Consider the following 18,488-nt stretch of genomic DNA (forward strand, 5'->3'; position numbering starts at 1 on the left):
GGTCTGCATGATTATTTCCTGGGATTCCAACATGGCTGGGAATCCAACAGATATGCAAGACTCTGAGGAATTGCTATTCTGTAGAGCCGCTACTGCACTAAGGGAGTCACAGTATAGATTACAGCAGGTAGAAGCTGGTGCTCGGTAATATCATCCAGTGCTAGTTTAATAGCATATAATTCTGCTGTGAAAATACTGCAAACATGAGGCAAGGAGACAGATATAGTATATTCTGGTAAAACTACTGTGCCACCTACTTAGTTGTTCGATTTTGATCCATCCGTGTAAATCTGATGACTGTTTCTATTTTAAAAACTGTGCAGTGTGTGAGGCTTCTGTATAACGATTGAAGAGATCTCTTTTTTTCTTCCTGTTTGTAAGATATGATATGGACAAAGGCATAGTCAGCATCCAAGGAGGTTCTGAGTTTATATCTATAGCAGAAATGTGCTGGAAATTCATTTCCCAAACATGAGCTAAGTGTCAGAGATGCAGTCCTACTGGTTTATTTTCAATCATAATTACTTGTCCATAGTGGATCGTGAATAATGGACCAATTTTGATTTGATGGTTGACTGTATATTTTTGCCACATACATGCACAGTAGGTAATCACGCCGAAGGTATAGTGGGGGTTCTGATGAATCTGCATACAAGCTTGGTGAAGTTCTAAACGCTCCTACAGTTATTGCAGAGAGCATTGTGGTGAATGGTATCTAGGTGATGTAACATGCTCCTTATTGCTGAAGCATATACAGGAGATCCATAATCCAAACGATATATAATCAAAGTTTTATATAGTTGTAGTAATGTGTACCTGTTGGCTGCCCAGGCCATTGAAGGTACTGTGTGTAAGATGTTAAGTTTTGAGAGGCAACTAGTTCGAAGTCTTAATATATATTCATGAAAGTTTAGTTTTCTATCTAATGTTAAGCCTAAGAAGGAGAAATTTTGAACAATGGGTAGAGAAATTTTATTTAAGTATAAGACCGGTTCAGGATGAAAACTACACATTTTACAGAAGTGTATAGCAGCTGATTTTTTCTCAGATATTCTATATCCATTATTATTAGTCCATGCTTCTATTTTGTTTATGGATAATTGGAGCTGTCATTCAATCGTGTTCATGCTTTGTGATTGAAATGAAATGGAAAGATCATCTGCATACATATATATTTCCAGTGAAGGTGGTATAACAGGGCAAACAGGGTTGCACTTAATACTGAGCCCTGGGGGACTCCTTCCTGTTGTATATATATTGTAAATAAACAGCCTTTACATTGTACCTGAAATGTTCTGTCAGTAAGGAATTTTTCTATCAATTGAGGAAGTTGTCCTCAGTATCCTAACTGAAATAGATCTCATAGGATTCCAAATCTCCAAGTTGTGTCAAAAGCTTTTCTAATATTTGTTTCAACTTTGGCATACAGATCAAGTGTCGATCTATTTTTCCTGAATCCAAATTAGTAGGGTGATAAAACGTTCTCTTTTTTTCAGCAACCACATAAGTCTGTAGTGCACCATTCGTTCAAGGATTTTCCCAAAGCAGCTGGTCAGTGAAATAGGGCGATAATTATATGTATAGGAAGGATCTTTTTCCGGGTTTGGGAAATGCAAGGAAAATTGCATGCTGCCATATGGATGGATACAGGTTGTTCAGAAATATTCTATTATATAGAGCTATTGTTGTTGTCGTCGTTTGAGAGCTATTGGCACAAGAGCAGCTTGGGCTATAATGAGCCTAATCTAGGTTAGAGAGTTTCATATTTCGACATTTTTCATTTTTCTTGATGTTGTTTGGAAGGAAGCCAAGATTTTGTTTTATTATTACGTAGCTTTTTCGTAAATGTTATACTATTAGTTTTTATATGTTTTGGTAGTATCCGATTAACTTAAGGAAAAAGAAAACGTGTTAATATTTGGCCAGTCATCTAAAATTGTTTTAAGCTTTAGGTTGTTTTGTGCATTCATTACTGTTTGAAGGGCTTTTATATGTTTTCTGTTAAATCTTGGACAGTTCACCATGAAGTGATGTACAGTGAGTGGAACGTGAGAGTTTTGGCATTCAGGAGGGTCTTCACCTCTGAGTAGGTAAGAATGAGTCATATGGGTATGTCCGATTCACAATCGAGCAAGGATCACTTCTTCGTGTCTGTTGGATCGGCTGCTAGTAGTCCATGGTTGAAGTGTTTGTTTAATTACATGAGGTTTGTTGTTAATTTGATCTTGACAGTGTTGTTGCCATTGTTTTGAACTGCTTTGGTGGATTAATGATTTGTAATCGGTATATGGTATTGAGCGAAAGGCATAGTCAGAGGTAGCAGCTTCTCTTGCCACTTTGTCTGCTCTTTCATTTCCAGTTATTCCTGTGTGGCCTCCTGAGATCCAGCAAAATCTGATCTTGTGATTACTTTGTAACAGCTTTGATACTGAATATTGGACCTATTGTAAAATTCGGTGTGCATTGGTATTAGCATTCTGTTAGGCAATGACAGAGCTAAGTGAGTCAGTGAAAATTATGCTGTCTGCTATCTGTTTATGTTTAATTTTGTTCACGGCCATCAAAATGGCTTGTAATTTGGCTGGAAAGACACTACATTCCTCTGGGAGTTGTTGGATAAGAGTACAGTCTTTGAAGTGAATCACAGCTCCTACACAGGTCTCTGTTTTTGACCCATCTGTGTATATGAAAGTGTGATGTTCATATTGTTCTTTGTATGCTGCATGTAGCTGCTGGTAGTTTGTTCTCAGGAGAGTTGTTTTCCCCCAGGATTGAAAATGCAGGTTGAATTATGATCCATGGTGGAATGATCTGTGCAGTCGTACTAGTTATGCTGTCATAATTAAGCTCTCAGCTTAACAGTAAATCTTTTAGACGGTTGTTGGCAGATTGGTTCATTCATGGATGGGCTTGGTATAAATTTTTCCCAGCAAGATGAAAACAGAACCTCTCTACTTGGATGATCGGTGATGGATTTTAACTTGATGGCATAGTGTAATAATAAGTTCTGTCATCTAAGTTGTAGTGAAAGTTCATGGGCTTCTGCACATAGGCTTTGTACAGGTGAAGTGCGAAAAGCTCCAAGTGCTATACGAAGCGTACTTTCGTGTATGGGATCTAACCATCCCAGTACACTTGATCTTGTGGAGTCGTAAACAGGTGCTCCATAATCCAGCTTGGAACGTACTATTGCTCGATAAAGTTTAAGTAGTGTACGTTGATCTGCACCCCAAGTTGTTGCAGAAAGAACTTTCAGTAGATTTAACTTCTTGATGCATGAATGTCTTAGTTGCTTAATATGTTCTTATCTAAGAGAAGCACTAAGAATCTTATGTTTGGTACAACTGGGATCACATATCCATCGAGTTTAAGTTCAGGATCAGGGTGTAGGTTTCGTTTCCTACAGAAGTGTATACATGCAGTTTTTTGTGTGGAAAACTGGAAGCCATTTGTTTGTGCCCATTTACTTATTTTATTTATTGCTACTTGTAGCTGCCGTTCTATACTTCGCATATTCTGAGAGTGATAGGAAATACTGAAATCGTCAACATATAAAGCGGTATCAACAGGTTTTGGTATATGTTCAGTTATGGAGTTTATTTTGATAGAAAAGAGGGTAGTACTAAGCATTGACCCCTGAGGCACGCCCTCTCCTTGGGTGAAGACTTTTGAAAGAGCATTCTGCAACCTAACTTGAAATGACCTGTGGCATAAGAAATTTTGAATACATTTAGGAAGATGTCCACGTAATCCAAGGTGATATAGGTTTGAATAATTCCATAATGCCATGCCTTATCATAGCCTTTTTCCTATATCGAAAGAGATCATTCCGTGGTGATCTTTTCAGATAAAGGCATTCCGCACACTGTTTTCTAATTTGATAAGTAAATCTAGTGTCGAACGATTTTTCCTGAAACCATGCTGTGCTGGATTGAGAAGGTTATTTCAGTTCAAAAACCATGTTAGAAGAGCACTGATAATTTTCTCCATAACCTTTCCCAGGCAACTTGTTAGAGCTATTGGATGGTAGTTGCATGGGTCAGAGAGGTCTTTCACCGGTTTTGGGAAAGCAAGAATTATTGCATGATGCCAACTGTCTGGAAATTGGTTTTCTAGGAAGATTCTGTTATATAGTTCTAGTAATGCCATTTGGGATTGATCATTGAGTTGCTTTAACATCATACAGTGAATTTGCTTCTAGTCCTACAGCACTCTGCTTTGTCTGTGAAAGAGCATGTTTCAATTCATGGAATGTTAAAGGTAGGTTGTACTCTTCATCATTTCTTATGGAAAAATTCAGTTTTTCTTTCTATTCTTGTCTTGTATACTTGAAAAGTGGAAGTATATCAAGTGGTTGCTGATATTCTGGCAAAGATTTCACCCAGTGCATTGGCTATTTCTGATGGCTCTGCAGTGACTTGTCCAGTCTAGTTTAGAATCGGAGTTTGAGTAATCTGGTATCTGCCATTCATTTTGTTAATTTTATTCCAGACAGTTTTAGATGGTGTGGAACTTGTTAATGTAGATGCAAATTTTATCCAGGATGCTTTCCTACTGGCTCACCTTATATATGGTTTTTATCCAGGATGCTTTCCTACTGGCTCTTGCCCATGCCTTCTTGAACAATATGAGGTTCTCTTAAGTTGGATACCTTCGAAAAGTATTACAGGTTTTGTTTTGCTCTTTCTTAGCCTGCACACATTCTGCATTCCACCATGATAATTTGAATGTGCTGGAAAGTGAGACGATGTTTTTGGGATAGAGTGTTCAGCAGCTTGAATTATTTTATTTGCTACTAATTGTACTGCTGCACTAACGTTTTTTGCTTGATAGTATCAACAATTAGTTTTGCAAATGATTTATAAGTTTCCCAATCTGCTTCATTTATTTTCCATCTGGAAGTTTTATGTGACTTGCATGTGGTTCCTAATGCCATGATGATGATTATTGGATAGTGATTGCTGCTGAGAGGATCGCTGTGCACTGACCAATCAAGTTGTTGTTGTTGTTGTTGTTGTTGGGTTTTTTGGCGCAAGAGCTACTTTGGCCATATTGCGCCTGTTCTTGTCGAGAGACACAGTAATGATTAATAAAAAGGGTTTATAGGAGCATAAATATATTAATCTGTTTTAGATAGTGGAAAAACTCAGGTAAATTGGAGTTGTCTCCAATCATATGTCTAATTTGAAGAGGTTCATTTAAATTTGATAGGGATCGGAATGATGTGTTTCTGGCATACTGATAGTGAGTGCACTCTATAAGGATATGTTTTACGGTTAGCGTTAAATTACAGTGGAAGCACAGTGGTAGATTATTTCCTCGCAATAAATGGTGATGTGTAAGTTGGGTATGACCTATACGTGCTCTAGCAAGCACTACCTCTTCATGTCTGTTTGAACGGAAACTAGATTTCCATAGCTGTGGATTCTGTTTTATATTTCGTAACTTGTTATTTACCTGATTATGCCATATTTCTCGCCATTTTTCATTGCAAATGCAGCGTATGATTGATTTGTAGTCTGTGTAAGGAATCCGGATGTGGTTATTATCGGTGGGGTTTCTTGCTGCTTTATCTGCACTCTCATTTCCTGGTATTCCAGTGTGCCCTGGAATCCAACAGAATGTGACAGTCTGCCTATTGTTATGCAATTCGGATATTTGAGTTCTTATTTGATTTATTAGTGGATGTGGAGAGCGAGAATTGCCTTGGAGGGCTGTCACTGCACTCAAGGAGTCTGTATAGATAATAGTCTTCGGAGTGAAAACATGAGCAAGCAAGGTCGAACCCATCTTAATGGCATAGAGTTCTGCAGTGAAAATGCTGCATTCTTGTGGTAATGAAACAGACACTGTTGATGTTGGTAGCACCACAGCAGCTCCCACAGCTGTGTCATTTTTAGAGCCATCAGTATAAATTTGCAAAGTGTCTGCATTTGCCAAAGAGTGAGCTGCATGTATTTTCTGAATGGTTGAATTGTTCAGGGAGTGTTTCCCCCAACGTCGGAAATAGTCATCACACGAAGGTATACACACTTTCCATGGAGACTGTACAATTTCTCTGTCTTGATGTAAATTGTCCAACTGCATATTCCACTGCTGAATCAGTTCTCGTAGACGGATTCCTGTAGGTTTGTTTTCAAGAGGCTTATTTCTGAAAAGGTTTACCCATTGTGGATCATAGAGGTATGGCCAGATAGGATGAGATGGAAGGCTATATATTTTAACTGCATAATTGAGGAGCAGCATCTTTCTCCGAAGGTGGAGTGGAGGTTCGTTGGCCTCTATATATAAGCTTTGCACCGGCGAAGTCCTGAACGCCCCAAGAGCAATCCTGAGCGCACTATGTTGTATTGTGTTGAGACAGGCTAACAGAGTCTTTCGGGCGGAGTCATAAACAGGAGCACCATAATCTAATCGAGATCTAATTAAGGCCCGGTATAGGTGGAGTAGAGTATAGCGATCAGCTCCCCATGTCATAGATGAGATGACTTTAAGTATATTCAGCTTTTTCATACAGACAGTTCGCGTTTGTAGTATGTGTTTCTGGAATGTCAGTTTAGTGTCAAGAGTTATGCCCAAGAATCGGATATTGCTGGTAATTGGTATTGGTTGTTTTTCCAGTGATAATTCAGGTTCTGGATGTAGTTGGCGTTTTTTACAAAAGTGAATGGCTGCAGTTTTGGTTGCTGATAAACGGTAACCATTACGTGAAGTCCATGACACTATTTTGTTTATTGCAAGCTGCAAATGTCGTTCAATTGAACGCATATTCTGTGAATGGCAAGATATCGCAAGATCATCAGCATAAAGATAGATTTCTACGTTACTCAAGATGTTCTGCGCTAGATTGTTTATCCTAAGAGCAAAGAGAGTAGCGCTGAGTACCGATCCCTGTGGTACACCTTCTCTTTGGATAAGAGCTTGCGAAACAGCATTACGATAACTCACTTGAAAGGTTCTAATTTTAAGGTAACTCTCTATGATCATTGGGAGTCGACCTCTGAGCCCTATAGCATATAGGTCTTGCAGAATACCATAGCGCCAGGTGGTGTCAAAGGCTTTTTCAATATCTAGGCACACCATGACAAGATGTTCTTTCCGAATAAAGGCGTTCCGTATGTTACACTCAGCTTTCACCATAAGGTCTAATGTGGATCGGTTTTTGCGAAAGCCGTATTGATTACTACTGATGACTGAGTGGGATTCTATGTACCATACAAGTCTATCGTGTACCATCTTTTCCAATGTCTTGCCTAAGCAGCTGGTAAGGGATATCGGTCTATAGTTGCATGGATTTGTCTGATCTTTCCCAGGTTTGGGAAAAGCTAGCACTGTTGAATGACACCATGAGCGAGGATAATAGCTTTCGGAGAAGACCCGATTCAGAAAAAGCAATAGGGAATTTAGAGCCTTTTTGTCTAGGTGTTGTAACATGACGTAATAAAGACCATCAGGTCCTGATGCCCCATTTCTTGATTTGTTTAGAGCAACCTGCAGCTCCAACATTGTAAAGGGTTGATTATATGGGAGCTCTATTCTTGTACTGAAGTTTAATTTGCTTTGCTCAGTCCTTCTTTTAAGTTGCTGAAAAGATGGTTCATATGCAGCTGTATCTGAGATATTGGCAAAGTTTTCTGCTAGAGCATTAGCTATTTCAACTGGAGATGATAAATCTTGTCCGTTCCATCTCAGTATTGGAGAAGATGCTGGGAGAAATCTACCATTTAGTTTTTTTATTTTATTCCAGATTATTCTGCTGTTTGTGTTCTTTGTTATAGTAGAGGCAAACTGGATCCAAGAATCTCTTTTTGCCTTTTTCCTTACGAATCGCGCTTTTGCTTTCAGTTTTTTGAAATTTATAAGGTTCTCGGTAGTTGGGTTTTTACGAAACAGGTTCCATGCCCTGTTTTTCTCTTTCTTTGCAAGTTGGCATGCTTCACTCCACCAAATATTGGCATGTTTAAACGAACCAGTACGCATTTTTGGTATGGCCTTGGTCGCGGCATTCAGAATCTCAGATGTGATGTGCTGTGTGGCATCATCAATGGATTGGAAATTGATAATTTCATCATTGAATGAGATACTGAGAGCAAATAACTTCCAATCGGCCTTGGAAAATTTCCATTTTAAGCGGGAATTATTTACCTGAGGGATTCTAGCTATTTGGAATTCGCAAATTATTGGAAAATGGTCACTGTTTAGCGGATTGTCCAGAATTGTCCAGCGGATGAGTGGATATAATGTTGGAGAGTAGATTGTCAAGTCTATAGCTGTAGTTGTTCTAGTAGAGAAATGGATGTAGGTATCAGCACCAGTATTCAACAGTGTTAGATTGTGTTTGTCAAGCAGCGACTCCAGTACTTTACCTCGTCTGTCTGTATGTGGGGAGCCCCAGATCAGGTGGTGTGCATTGAAATCTCCAAATAAACAAAATGGAGGAGGGATCTGTAGTAGAAGTACTTCTAGGTCATTATATGTATATTCTTTGTTTGGTGATAGGTAGATTGAAACTACTGTTAACATGATTCCTAAGGAGACACGCACTGCTACTGCTTCTAAGGAAGTTTGCAGTGGAATGTGTTTAGTAGGGACTCTTGAGTTTACTAGAATGGCTACACCTCCACGCACGGTGGTATTATTATTTCTATTATGTTGATATATAGTATAGTTCTTGATTTTTGAAATTACTTGCGGAGGTAAATTAGTTTCTTGCAAACATATGCTTACTGGACTGTACTGTTGGATTAGGTCATTGATATCATCGATATTACTACGTAGACCTCTACAGTTCCACTGTATTATGTGATCCATTATTTGATTTTGGCGGTTGTGTTTGATTCAGTCTGTTTTTTAGGTCCAGTCTGTTTTTGTCTCTCAAATTTTATTCTTTCTTTTTTCGAAAAGATAGGACGCGCTGTGTCCATGTCATCATCTGCGTACAGCTCTAAGATTGGCTCATCCGGGCTGATGTTTTCATTAGTATCCATATTTGTTGTATTTTGCTGACTTTTCTGCCTTGGGACTGCTGTTTTAGTTTTTATAGTTTCTGAGGAAGACTGCAAAGCCGTTGGCGGTACTGTAATTGGTGTGTTACTGGCACTGTCATTCACATGCTGTTCCATAGTAGTTTGCTTTGATTTTGAGAGTATTTCTCTTGCCCAGTCTGCAATAGACATGGATGGGGGAACTGACACGTCAGTTTGAGTGGCTGCTGACTGATATTTCTTTGTTGCTGCTGCGTAGGTGTGTTTAGTTGTAGTAAGCATAATCTGCTTCTTTGCTTCTTGGTATGTGACTTTCCGCTCTACTTTATATTGTTGGATCTTTTTTCCTGTTTTCCACAGTTCACAGGACTTTGAGTAGGCAGGGTGTTGGCCTTGACAGTTTGAACAATGTGGTGTTTCCGCATCACATTCCGTTTGTGCGTGGGATTTTGAACCACAGTTTGGACACACAGCATCCCCTCGACAGACGGTCTGAGAGTGTCCAAACTTTTGGCACTTATAACATCTGATGGGATTAGGAATGTAGGGTCTTATACGGCAATTGAGATAGCCGGCTTTAACACTAGATGGTAAATTTGGTGTGCCAAACGTAAGGATGATGTTCCGCGTTGGAACCAGCTGGCCATCTTTTTTGATCATGATGCGCTTAGCATGTGTGACTTTTTGTTCTTTTAATTCTTCGACTAATTCTTCTTCTGTGACGTTAATCAAATCCCACTCAGTGATGACCCCTTTGGAAGCATTTAGCGTCGCATGTGGGGTAACTTGCACGGGAATACCACCAAAGGCTTTGTTTGTTTGTTTGTTTGTTTGGTTTTATTGGCGCATTAGCTGCTAAGGCTATAATGCGCCAAGACCATGTCATTAATAAAAATTTAAACTTTCAGTGACCTAACTAGTTAGGTCACCATGTCAAAATAAATAATAACAAATGTGTAAAAGATAAATCAATGGAAAAGAACAATAAAATGTAAATTTTATATGGCAGTAAAAATGTTTATTGATTTTAAAAAGCTAAAAACAGCAGACACATGGTCATTGTCAGATAAAATCTGACTGAGTGTATAAGGCTCAGCCAGATGACTAAAAACGGTAAAGTATAAATCACGTTCGTGTCTAAAACGTGGACATACGGTTAAAATGTGATTAATAGATAAAATGGTGTCGCATTGCTCGCACATAGGACAGTCATCTGCCCTCAGCAGAAAAGAATGTGTAAGATGACTGTGTCCGATGCGGAGACGGGCTAGAACAACTTCCTCCTTACGGTTCCTGCGCAGACAAGACTGCCACGGTTCAATTACAGGCTTTATACAATATAATTTATTCGCAGTCTGCCTATTCCACGAGTCCTGCCATTGGGAATGTATGTTTTGATGTATTATTTGCCTGTAGTCTGTATAAGGGACTAACAGGCATCGGTTATTATTGGGAATTGCTGATTTGGCTGCGGCGTCAGCCAAATCATTTCCCCTAATCCCAATGTGGCTCGGAATCCAGCAGAAGCGGATGTCATATTCACGATCATGGAGAACGTGAATCTTCTGCTGAATGCTAGACAGAACTGGATGGGGATTATACCTCACAGATATTACAGCCTGTAACATGCTAAGAGAGTCGGAATATAAAATGAACCGTTGGTATTGGCATTTACTAATATGATCCAAGGCTAACTCTACAGCGTGCAGCTCTGCAGTAAATATGCTGCATTCAGAGGGAATCTGCTCTGAGATAGTGCTGTCTGTGAAGACAGCAGCAGATCCCACATATGATTCTGACTTCGAACCGTCTGTGTAGACTGGCGCGAAGTCGGAATATTCAGTTCGGTGTGCTGAATGGAGCTGCAGGTAGACGCATGATGGAGTGTCCGATTTTCCCCAGTTTCTAAACGACAAGTCGCATGCCGGGACACGAGCATGCCAGGGTGGAAAGGGTTGCTTGGATGTTTGGGCAACCTTGTCTACCTTGATATTGAGTTCGTTGAGTAGCTCTTGGACACGAATACCAAAAGGACGATTGGCAGTCTTACGGGTATTGTACAAGTTTTCCCATCGTGGCTCAAAAACGAAGGGCCACGTAGGATGGTCTGGCAGGGATTTCAGTTTTAAAGCGTACTTTAAAGACAACTGCTTACGTCGAAACGATAACGGTGGTTCGTTTGCTTCGACGTATAGACTCAGGACAGGAGATGTTCGAAAAGCTCCAGTAGCGATACGGATAGCCTGATGGTGGACAGGGTCCAGCCATCGGAGGACACTATCTCTAGCTGAAGAATATACTTGGGACCCATAATCTAATTTGGATCGCACAAGTGCACGGTCCACCAAAGGCTGAGAGGTTCAGTAGAGTCTCTGATTGCTGACGGCTCATACTTTCAATTAGTAAATCACCTGATCTAAGTCTTTTCACCATTTTAGGTGAACCTGCTGTATTTTCCAAACATTTCTGTATCAGAAACGGGGAGAGTGTACTCATGCATTTGTTTGACAAGGAGTGGAATATAAGGAAAGATGGACATTCCTTTTGCTCTGTGTCAGTCCTCAGTCTTTTCGACTGTGATGTGTCATGGTCATTATCATTTGATTTAGGACATGAGCGCCGAGGCTCAATTGGAGGGAAATTGTCAAATTCCATGTTTGCTCCTTTTCGCCCCGGGAGAGTGGCTTTCTTCTCCCAGGTTACCGGCCCCGCCACGTGGAGGCAGGAGCGGTGCCACCAGTGACCAAGCGGTTGTAAAGTTTAGTAGCTTGTTAGTAATTAATATATATACTCTGAAAAAAGAAAGGTAGTTTTCCTTTCTTGGTTCTTACTTTAATGCTTGAAGCACAGAACCACTTTAGCTAAACAAAAGAGAAAACGACACTAGAAATAAAATTGAACTTTGTCGCTTAGGAATAGCACACTATATATCTCAGAGGAAATCGCTTGTCACTATCGCTTGGCACTCGGGGCCGACCAATCAAGTATTGAAAATAGTATTGGAGAACATACAGACAGGTCTACAGCTATAGTATTTCCTGATGGAAGATGTGTATATGTATATGTGCCGTCATTTCAACAAAGTTAAATCAATCTCGTCTATCCATTTTCAATTTGCTTTCCTCTCCGATCTGTGGTTGCATTACCTCCCACAGGACTATGCCTGTTGAGGTCGCCTAGTATACAGAAGGGGGGTAGGTAACTGAATTACTATGTCTTCTAAGTCTTATTGTAATAAATATTGGTTTGGTGGAACATAAATTGTTATTACTGTTATGAGGGATCTAGTGGCTATGCGTACTGCAGCCGCTTCAAGGGTTGTGTTTAGCGGGACAATCTGGGAAGGAATGCGAGAATTTACTAGTATTGCCACACCACCATGGGTTGTGCTGCCTGTTACTCTGTCCTTTCGATATGCCATATAGTTCTTTATTAAGGTAGAATCTTGAGGTCTGAGGTAGGTTTCTCGTAAGCAAAGACATAGTGGTGCATACTGTGCAATTAGATCATATATATATATCACCTATGTTAGTGCAGAGTCCTGTACAGTTCCAATGGATTATGGTTTTCATTATTTGGTTTTGGAGGGTTTTTCAGACTGTTTCCCAGATGCTGTTTTAAATCTTTCACATGTATGTTACCTTTTTGGGGAATATGGTTTTCCTGTATCCATCTCTTCTTCTGCGAAAATCTCTAGTATTGATTCGTCTGCTTGGTTGGTCGCTTCTGTCTCCATTTGTTCAGTTGACTTCTGACTTATGACATTACATTTTCCTTGAGGGGCTTTCGTTTCTGAGTATTTTATATTTGGTATGGAAAGTGGTGTGTTGGTGAGTTTCTCTTGATGTTTTAGCTGGGATGTTGTAAGTAGTGCTCGTGCCCAGTCTGAGATGGACTTCTTTGGAGGAATTATAAATTCTGTTTGGGTTTCTATTGTATGCTAATTTGTTATGACCTGCACATAGGAAGGTCTGTTTAAGATAGTTGGCAGTACAGTTCTCTTAGCTTCTTGGTATGTGACAGAATATTCCACTTTATACCGGTGAATCTGCTTTTCTCTTTTCCAATATTCACAGTTCTTGGAATAGGCAGAATGGTCTCCCTTGCAGTTTGGACATTTCGGTTTCTCGGCTCAATAGTTCTGATTGCTGTGCTCCTGAGACCCTCAATTGGTACAGATGGTGACACCACGGCATGCCATTTGTGAATGACCATACTTTTTAGCATTTAAAGCAGCGGAGAGGATTCGGAATGTATGGTCTGATGTTACAATTTAGATACCGGGCCTTCACAAATGTAGTTGGCTTAGGAATGTTAAACGTCAGTATATTATATTTCTGGTTGGGGTAAGTGTCCCATCTCTAGTAATTTTAATCCTTCTCACAGCTATAATGCCTTGATCTTCAAGTTCATTTTTAATTTATTCTTCTTTTTTTTTTTTGAGGAGCATTAGCAACTAAGGCCATATTGCTCCGGGATATGTGGTGGTCATTCCCTGACCTTTCCGCATCCTCTGTATTTGGTGGTGACGGGCTTGAACCCCGGTCTAATTATTCTTCTTCAGAGACACCGATAAGGTCACATTCAGAAATTACTCCTCTCGATGTATTTAGCGTATTATGGGGAGAGACCTTTACTGGGATCCCACCAAATGTTTTCATTTGAAGCAGTCTTTCTGCATGTTTGGCATTTGCTGTCTCGACTAGAAGGTCACCTGATTTTAGTCGCTTAACATTTTCTGGTGTTCCAGCCACACTTTCTAAGCATTTCTGGATGACAAATTGCAACAATTTTCCTAATGGCTGTTCCGTCATAGAATGAAAGACAATAAATGTAGGTGCATTAAGCGATGTCACATCCATTTTTTGCCTTTTAGTTGTCCCCATTTTTCCCGACTCAAAAGAGTCAGATCTTTGGGATCTGTGGTTGTAATGTTTAGATCATTCGTGTTTGCTCCTTTTAGCCCTGGGAGTGAGAGCTTTTCCTGCCAGGTTTCCGGCCATGCTACGGGGAGGCAGGAGCAGTGTCAACTAGTGATCAAGCAGATGTAGATTAGTGGTTAGTAGGACTAGGATATAAATAAAAGAAAGGTGGCTTTCCTTTCTTAGGAACTTTTGCACTGATACTTTTCGGCAACTATATACACAGTAGATAATTTTCTTTAAACTCTAGAAAAATGTATCACTCTATCACTATAGAAATCGCTTTATAGTCGCAGAGAAATCTCCTGATCACTAGAAGCACTTGGGGCCTATATATATATATAGAGCTAGCAGGATATCCAGACAATCAGAGTTTAGGTGTTGTATCATAGTATAATAAATGCCATCAGGACCTGGTTTGCTATTAGGCAAATTTGTAATAGTTGTAAGCAATCCCTCATTTATAAATGGTAGATTATATGAATGAAATGTAGTCATATAGAAATTCAACTTACACCATTCAGCTTGCTCTTTATATTTTTTAAAATCAGTGCTATAGCTTGTAACTGCTGATGTGGAAGTGAAAGATTCAGCCAGAATTTCTGATATCTCGTCTGTTGTAGAAACATCCTGCCCTTTCCAATGAAAGATTGGAGATTGTATGCTTGCATATCTTCCATTAAAAAAATGCACTTTTTTTTCACACCAAACCAAGACTGTAGTTCCTAGTAAGTGTGGAAGCAAACACGATCCAAGAATTTTTATTTGCACTTCTCTGAATTCTCCTTGCTTCAGCTTTGGCATTTTTATATGCAAACAAATTGACAGTAGTTGGACATTTATGAAATTCATTCCACACATGATTTTGTTTTGTTTTGTTTTTGCTGTCGCACATTCTCCACTCCACCAAGAGTTGTACCGTGCCTGTTTTGCCTTACTCATTTGAGGTATTGTTGCTTTTGAAGCTTCTAACAGTTTGTCATAGATATATATGACAGTATCATCCATTGGCAGGGTTTCTATTAATTGCTTATCCAGCTTGATTAATTGTATATATTTACTCCAATTAGTTTTTTTAAAATTCCATACTGTTCTGGTTTCTTCAGAAAGAGTCAACTGTGTCTGTATGGAACCTACTATCGGAAAATGATCACTGTTGTAAGGATCATTTAATACAAACCATTCTATATTGGGATAAACTGATGGAGAACATATTGTTAAGTCTATTGCAGAAGTAATACCTGTAGCTAAACTGATATAAGTGTGAGATCCGATATTCAGCAAACTCAGTTGTTGGTCATCTAGGAAAGTTTCAAACAAGTTACCTCTACTGTCCATGTGAGAAGATCCCCACAGATGATGAGGCAATAGGGAGGTTGAAGCTGCATAGAAAGATCGCTTAATTCTGATCTGGAGAGAGAGCAAGATTTGGTGGAAGATAAAGGGATGAAATTGAGATAGAAATTCTAATGCCTTTTCTCACTGCTACTAAGTTGGTTTTTAATGTTATTTGCTTAGCTGGTGTATTAGTATTCCTGTAGACAAAGGGCAACTGGAGAACATCGGTTAATTAGGTCTTGAATATCATCGGTGTTGCAACAAAAGCCTCTGCAATTCCATTGTAAGATGCTGTGGTTCATTCAGGTTTAGCTGAGGATGATTCATCTGACTGTTTTTTGTTTGAGGAGCATTTTTTTCAGGAAGATAGATTCAGGTTTCTTGCTGTCTTTAGTAGTTTTTAATTTTTCTTTGTCATGCGGGACAGTCAAAGTATCAGTTGGAATGCTGATTGAAGTGTTGCTTGCTTCACTGCTTTTTGTTTGATGTGTGTCTTTTTTCCAGAGTTTGATAATGTACTTTTAACCCAGTTAGCTAGAGATGTGCTGGGAGGTACTGATACATCTTTTTGAGCTGATGTTGAATGAAAGCTTTGAGAGTGAGATGCATATGAATGACTGGGCATGGTCAACATAATCTGTCTGCATGCCTCAGGATATGTGACCTGGTGCTCTAATTTATATTTTTGGATTTTCTTCCCTGTTTTCCACATTTCACATGATTTGGAAAAGGCTGGGTGACTTTCTTTGCAGTTGGGGCAAACGGAACTTGAGGCTGAAGTCTACTTGGTACCCAGGGCCCAAAATATAGTTTCCAGACCTGAATACAGTATTCAAGATAGGGTCTGACCATCAGTTTTTACAGTGGAATAATTAATTATTTATTTAAATAAGAAAAATTCAATATATATAACTGATAGAATCATGTCTGATTATATTACAATTACAAGATCCTTTTCATCTTCAACTGCATTTGGTGTTATGTTTCTGAATTGATAATCTCACCTGGGATTACTGTGATCCAGATGTTAAAGCTTGCTCTTATTAGTGTTAAAGTTTAATTGTCATTGTTTAAACTAGTCTTATAAGTACCTCATTATCTTTACAGAAAAAAATTTAACATATATCATTGACAGAACCCTATGCTGTCCTAACACATAGGGCTCTGTCAATGGGGCCTGTACTGCTGAGAGAACTAATATATCGGACTTACAATGCCATTCTGAATATTGTCAATGAATATCATAAACAACAATATCCCTAAGGAGAATCTCAAAACACTGGTCCAACTCTGCCTATTCATAACCACTCTCTTTTTCTGGTTAACCATCCTGCAGATTAGTCCCTTTCTAAGCATTTCTAAAATCTAAGTAAATAAATATCAGTTTATTGCTCATAAGCTCAAGACTATTTACATGATAAAAACATGTACAATAGTCTAGAAATCTGAGTGTAAAAAACGAGAAAAGGAGAAAAAAAAAATCAGAAAAGTTTTAAAAATGTATACTAACAATTTTTGTAAAGAGTGTCCTATCATACTTATAACCAAGTGTTATCATCATATCCTATCAATCACATACTAAATTTATATGTATATTTTTAATATATAAAAACATATTAATAAATGGGCGAGCAGTTGCCATTAAATATCACAAATGTTATATTAATTTCTTTACTAAGTTTAGTAGCTGCCATGGTTATAATTGATATCCTCCTACAGTATGAAAAAGGCCTCGGTATCCCATCTTTAGGGGGATTTTATGGAATCTTTTCACATCCTGGCTGAGTTAGTCTGTCTCAGGTGAAGGTTGCATGTTTTTTCTCCTATAAACTCAATTTTTTTCATTCATCAAACAGGTTTGTAGGTTGGCTGAAATAGGGGTTTTCTGATACAAGAACTGCTAGGGCCAAGATGTGCCTATCCTAAAGCTGACTGTGAAATACAACTGTTCACTTTAAATACTATCTTATATTAGCATAAATAATATAACTGGCTTTATTTCAGATATTTTGAAAAAGTCACTAGATTTATATCATTCCCCATTATATGCGATAGTTACTTCTGCCCTGTATAAAACTATTCTTTCCCGTCAGTTTCATCTGAAGCTACAATGCCAGGTTGTGGTTTTTGCTTAATTCTGAAAAGTTTGTTACTGGTTCTAGAAAACAGGAAAGCCAATCATATAATATATGCAATTTGCAGACACAAAGACAGAAAGCTAATAACAGAATATATGTAATTCACACATATACACACACGTGATGCTCCCTTATGGCTCAAATTCAAAACAGAGGAGATTATTCCAACAGATCGTGAGACCAATCCTGTTTTATGTAAATAAAATATACCTTTTCTAAAAGGAATTTTTGTTTTAAACAATATATAAAATTTCAAAACAAAAAAATCATGTACAGCACATAGTTTGGGTGTGAGCTCTTGAGTTTTGAAGGCACAGATCTATAAATTTATTAAATATTAAAGAAGTCATCAGGATAGAGAAGGTTTATGTACATGCACCAGTGTGCTTTAAAAATAATCCATACACTATTATGACACTAAAATTTTAGTGAAAAAAAAAAAGTGTAGCAAACAAAACAGACTAAAGTGTGCAGAATAGTGCAAATTCAAACGTAAAAATGAAAACATAACAAACATGCTAAGCATCTAAGTGATGTAGTCCTCTTACTTTCACTGTTATATGTGGTACATTGTAGAAAATCTGTCAGTAATTATAATTTATATAATAAAATTACTGATCTTAACAGCATGGCATAAGGTAAAAATAAAAAAATGACCATCAGATATCATTTGACAACAATGTATCAAGCATCCGGTCCATCCAAAATAAACAATATCAAAAATAAATAATAAATAAGCTTTTGTATGATTATTAGGATATAAGTTTGCAAGTGCAAAATTAAAAAAGCAGTTTAGCTACAAAAATAAATCATATATAATAAATTAAACTGAACTTATTATTTGGTTAACATATACATTTGGTTAGCTTCAAGATTTTGCTCTACAGTTCACAAACCTTTGTAATAGGGCCAGTAGATGGAATTGAGCCACCGGAACGGGCAAATGAAGATGCTCCACTTTGGGAAGATTGAGAAGAATTTGAGCTAGGCTTGGGTTTGAATGGGGTCATGGACTGGCTCATTCCTTCCCCCAGTATGAACTGTTCCCGAAGCTCAAGGTTGGTACGTCCTTTAGCTATGTTGACAACACAATAAACACATGCCCC

The 18,488-nt window shown here is 38.5% G+C and overlaps 1 protein-coding gene across 6 annotated transcripts in view; it reads right to left on the reverse strand.

The window, feature by feature from the left end:
• LOC150085455 (uncharacterized) overlaps positions 1-18,488 on the reverse strand; it is a 1,845,429-nt gene that overhangs the window by 84,351 nt on the left and 1,742,590 nt on the right. For 5 of the 6 annotated variants that reach the window (XM_090374043.1, XM_090374041.1, XM_090374042.1 and 2 more), the window contains one exon: positions 18,279-18,457. The exons of the other annotated variant lie outside the window; for it this stretch is intronic. In XM_090374043.1, coding sequence (XP_090230169.1) covers positions 18,279-18,457 — 179 coding nt within the window. The remainder of the gene's footprint in view (positions 1-18,278; positions 18,458-18,488) is intronic. 6 annotated transcript variants of the gene reach the window in all.

The sequence above is a fragment of the Mastigoproctus giganteus genome, chromosome 5 (assembly GCF_048544385.1).
Source record: "Mastigoproctus giganteus isolate SK-2022 chromosome 5, ASM4854438v1, whole genome shotgun sequence".
Lineage (NCBI taxonomy): Eukaryota > Metazoa > Arthropoda > Arachnida > Uropygi > Thelyphonidae > Mastigoproctus > Mastigoproctus giganteus.